At 44.5% G+C, this 4,849-nt stretch overlaps 2 protein-coding genes across 2 annotated transcripts; both read right to left on the bottom strand.

Annotated features, from left to right (window-relative positions):
• Positions 1 to 1,278: 1,278 nt before the first annotated feature.
• Positions 1,279 to 2,379, bottom strand: LOC149081530 (uncharacterized). The gene has a single exon (XM_089238353.1). The coding sequence runs from the start codon at positions 2,377 to 2,379 to the stop codon at positions 1,279 to 1,281; it is 1,101 nt and encodes a 366-aa protein (XP_089094479.1).
• A 133-nt stretch (positions 2,380 to 2,512) lies between these two features.
• Positions 2,513 to 4,255, bottom strand: LOC149081531 (uncharacterized). The gene has a single exon (XM_089238354.1). It carries the CDS (start codon positions 4,253 to 4,255, stop codon positions 2,513 to 2,515), a length of 1,743 nt encoding a protein of 580 aa, XP_089094480.1.
• Positions 4,256 to 4,849: the final 594 nt, after the last annotated feature.

Consider the following 4,849-nt stretch of genomic DNA (forward strand, 5'->3'; position numbering starts at 1 on the left):
GGAGATTACAGATGATGCCAACGCCCAATAACGAATCGGATTATTTTGGCGCATTAATTGGCGCCTTTGTTCCTAGCTATTCATTGATCAAATACAAATAAATCAAATGTAATAAAATATCTATCTCGAAGGCAAAAATAACTTTTACTTAAGTGATCAATTACCCAGAACTCTCTCGCCCTCGTGATCCTTTACCGAGGACGCTCACCTGGTGATCAATTAGCCACGACTATCTCACCCAGTGCCGTCTTAAAGCCGGGTTTTCCTAGGAATAGGTTTGTTGCGCAGCGGGAACCAAATTAGACTATTTCGCGCCGACAGAAACGTGTTACATAATCACGCTACGCGTTTGTGTTTTCCCAGCGAGGCGCATCGGATCAGGGCGGCTATATAAAGTATATGGCTTTTTCATCAGCTACTCTGTCGTCTGCATGCTCCGGTTTGAAGGGAAAGAAAAGAAAACACACAAACAAGAGTGAAGAGAATATCGGCAAAACCGCGGCGCACGACGCATTTGGCTCCTTCAGAAGCAGTCGGCCAATCACGCCCGACGTAAAGCGCTGTCATGAGGCGTATTGCGCTCTGTAGGAAAACAGTCATGCTGCTTTTCTTACTGGTGAGTGGACGGCGTGTTGCGCTGGGCGAATCACGTTGCGCGCGGCACAGGAAACCTGCTCCTAGGAAAACCCGGCTTTACGCATGGGACACACCCAGGCACGGTCTTCAAGTGCAAGGGGAGATTCGTGATAGTAAGATCTCATAAATACTTTCGACATAAAGCATGCAAATTGGTAAGCAATCACTTTGATCTCACTATGGTGATCTCACCCAACACTCTCTGTTCACGATCTTGTGGCGTGATTTTCAGGATGGGTCTCTGGTAACTAACGTCGAATATTCCGCTGAACGAACCATCGATAATTAAGGACAATTCAAGATGAAATTAACTGAATTTATTGAAACATGAGAGGGAAAACGATACATGAGCCGCCTTGTCGGTTTGATCGCGGTCATCATACTCCGTTGCGCGCGCAGCCATCAAGGCAACGGCCGCTCGCTAACGGTATGCTGCTGCCATCTAGGGGCGTCAACATGCCGCCCACCTTGAAACATCGTTTCAATACTGACATGTTTACATGAAATACAATGGCAGCTGCATGTGAAAATTATAAAACAATATATATATATATATGCAAATTGTATAGATGCGCAGAAACATTTGCTATTGTACATGAAATCTAAAAAATGTGACACATGATATAACCTTGAGCAGTCATACTAGTTGTCAACTGGTAGACGACAAAGTTTTTGTACATTTCTCTTAAATGTCCCATCCTTGGACTTGATAGAGACAACTCTGATGATCCCGTCGGATCCCGGAAACAACTCTGTCACTCGACCAAGTCTCCACTGCAAGGGTGGTAGACGATCTTCTTTCACTAGAACGAGATCACCGAGAGCGAGATTTTCTTTTGGTTTCAACCACTTGCTTCTATGCTGTAGCTGGGTAAGATACTCAGCTCTCCAACGATTCCAGAAATGTTGCAGAAGGCGCTGTACCAACTGCCAACGGGTGAGACGATTGAATTTTGTTTGTGTGAAGTCTGGCTCGGGCAATGCTGTCAACGGACCACCTATGAGAAAGTGACCGGGAGTGAGAGCAGACACGTCGTTTGGATCATTTGAAAGTTCACAGAGAGGACGAGAATTGAGACATGCCTCTATCTGTGACAACAAGGTATACAGCTCTTCGAATGTTAGCTGTATGTTGGAAGTGATTCGCCTGAGATGGTATTTCACGGCTTTCGCTCCAGCTTCCCAAAGACCTCCCATGTGAGATGCTGGAGGATTGAAATGCCAGTTTACTCCGACATCGGTGAGATGACTGGAAACACGTTCGTTATGAGTGCGAGATGAAAAGAGACGAGCAAACTCTCTCAGCACCTTGTCAGCTTTCACGAAGTTAGTTCCACAGTCACTGTATATATCACTCGGCTTTCCTCTCCTGGAAATGAATCGTTTCAGAGTGGCGATGAATGCCTTTGTTGACAAGTCACTTACAGCTTCACAATGCACAGCTTTGGTTGAGAAGCATACGAAAAGTGCCAGGTATGCCTTGCATGGTTTTGCTCGAGATGCCTTTGACATCCTGATGGTGAAAGGTCCTGCATAATCGACAGCACAGTGAAGAAATGCTCGAGATAGTGTTACTCTCGCAGCCGGTAGATTGCCCATGATTTGAGGAGCTGTTGCGCCACGATAGCGAACACAGGCTATGCATTTTCTCACAAATTGCCGGATGACACTTCTTCCAGAAACAATCCAGAATTGCTGTTGGATGCAAGACTGGAGAAGTTGAGCTCCAGCATGCAAATGCATTGTATGATAATGCTGGATAATCAACTGAGTGAAATGATGCTCTTTTGGAAGAAGAATTGGATGTCGGTGACTTCCCAACCAATGTGCAATCTTCCGCCCACCCTGATAATTCCATCATCGGCGATGAATGGATTCAACCGAAGAATATTGCAGTTGAAGGTAGCGTTCCCGATTTTCTCAACGAAGACAATTCTGATTTGAATTCTACTTCTTGAACTCTCCTGACCCATGTATATAATGCGTGTGTCAGCTCTTGAGTGGTAAGAAACCCTGTGCTCCTTTCAGGTGCAGCAAGTTTGCGGTCGTCTATGAATCTGAAGACATATGCCGTGACTCGCTGAAGAGAAGTAAGTGAGGAAAACCTGTCGACAATTTCCATGTCATGTGCAATACCAACAAACACAGATTGGTTGCAAGAAATATTTTTCTTCTCTTCAGTCAAAACTTCATCCACGGAGCTGCACAACACAGGTTTGTCTGCTAGCTGACGTGGCTTGGAAAGGAACTCTGGGCCATACCACCATAGGGGAAATGCCTTCAATTTGTTGGCTGTCATTCCTCGTGAAGCACAATCAGCGGGATTGTCGGTTCCATCAATGTGATTCCAATGACCCTCAGGGAGAAGCTCATGAATTTTCGTAACTCGATGAGCCACAAACGTCTTCCACCGGCTTGGATGTGAAGAGAGCCAGGCGAGAACAATTGTAGAGTCAGTCCAGCACCATATGTTTGTGTTGACTAGACGTAGTGCATTGCATGTAAACTTGATGAGTCTTGCAAGCAGCACTGCTCCACAAAGTTCAAGTCGAGGCAAGGTTGTTGGCTTCACAGGGGCTACTCGTGTCTTTGCTGTTACTAGTTGAACCTTCGCAACTCCTTCACTGGAAACTGTTCGAATGTACACAACCGCGGAGTACGCCTTTTCTGATGCATCACTGAAACCGTGAATTTCTAACATATGTGAAGAGATTTGCATCATATATCTTGGAATTTGAATGTCCTCCACTTGCTTGAAGTCTTCATAAAATACTGTCCATCGATTGTGAATGTTCTCTGGTAATTTCTCATCCCAAGAAAGTTCAGCTTTGTATTTCTGTATTAGACTTTTCCACATTTCTTGTATTAGAATTTTGACATTGATTACAACAGGAGCCAGCCATCCAAGTGGGTCAAACACCTTGGAGATGTGTGATAGAACAGAGCGCTTGGTCCACTGTTGTATATTTACCGGTGGTGATTTTGAATTGAAAATAAATACATCATCCTTTTGCTTCCATAAAATGCCCAAAGTTTTGATGTCAGTCTCTATTACGAACGTAGTACTTGTCGCACGAAAGTCATTCGGTAGCGATACAAGAACGTCTTCTTCATTTGATGCCCACTTTTTTATGACGAATCCACCGTTTTGAAGAAGTTCAATGATTTCCTGCTGAATGTGAATAGCTTCCTCGACTGAATCTGCTCCAGTGAGCAAATCGTCTACATAAAAATCCTGCTTGACTATGGCAGAAGCTCTGGAAAACTCATCTTTTTCATCCTCAGCCAACTGCTGCAGGCACTTGGTAGCTAAGTAAGGTGCTGATGCAGTTCCGTATGTCACAGTCAATTGATACTCCTTGATGAGTATATCTGGCGATTCCCTCCACAAGATTGTTTGGTACTTCGCGTCGTCCGGATGAACAAGTATCTGACGATACATTTTGACAATATCTGCTGTCATTGCGACCTTGTGAGTTCGGAAGCGGAGAAGAAGTGTGGCAATATCGTCTTGCAATGTTGGTCCAACCATCGGCTTATCATTCAGTGATAAACCCCATGATGATTTTGCTGAAGCATCAAAAACCACACGAAACTTGGCTTGATTTTCTAGCTTCATAACTGCGTGGTGAGGTAGGTAGTACTTGTCTTGATTGTCACCTCCTGCTGTTTCATGTGTCCCAGAGTCTCATACTGTTGCATGAACTCACGATACATTCTCTGAGCTTATGGCTGGTGTCTCCAACGCCTTTCATTTTGTAGAAGTCGTGTCTCAGCTACGTCTCTGGATGATGACAATTTCCCATCGATGTTCTTGAAAGGAAGCCTGAAGATGAATCTTCCCGATGAATTACGCGTGTGGGTTGTGTCGAAGTGTTCTTCACATGCTTGCTCTTCGGCTGTCAACAATGAAGTTTGTGGGACTTCTTCCAATTCCCAGAACTTGTTGAGATCGAAGCTTGTACTCTGTACGAGAAGTGTTGTTGAAACAGGTCTCGGTATGTCTGTGGTATGTACCTTTCCCGAAATGACCCATCCAAACAGTCTCGAGGGCATGAAGTGAACCATCATGAGATGCTACTCGTCCAGGCAACAACAGTTTTCCAAAAACATCTGCACCCAATAGTACATCCACAGGACCAGTACGGAAACAATGTTTATCTGCTAGTTTCAAGTTTTTGAACTGTGTCAACCCCCTTGAAGAAATATTTGT

The sequence above is a fragment of the Pholcus phalangioides genome, unplaced genomic scaffold (genome assembly GCF_987345545.1).
Source record: "Pholcus phalangioides strain wild (caught in Gottingen) unplaced genomic scaffold, Ppha-v1.0 ptg000010l_1, whole genome shotgun sequence".
Classification (NCBI taxonomy): Eukaryota; Metazoa; Arthropoda; class Arachnida; order Araneae; family Pholcidae; genus Pholcus; species Pholcus phalangioides.

Bases quoted from the DNA above. Each gene is read 5' to 3' on its own strand.
- LOC149081530 (XM_089238353.1), bottom strand. From the start codon at position 2,379: ATGCATTTGCATGCTGGAGCTCAACTTCTCCAGTCTTGCATCCAACAG.
- LOC149081531 (XM_089238354.1), bottom strand. From the start codon at position 4,255: ATGAAGCTAGAAAATCAAGCCAAGTTTCGTGTGGTTTTTGATGCTTCA.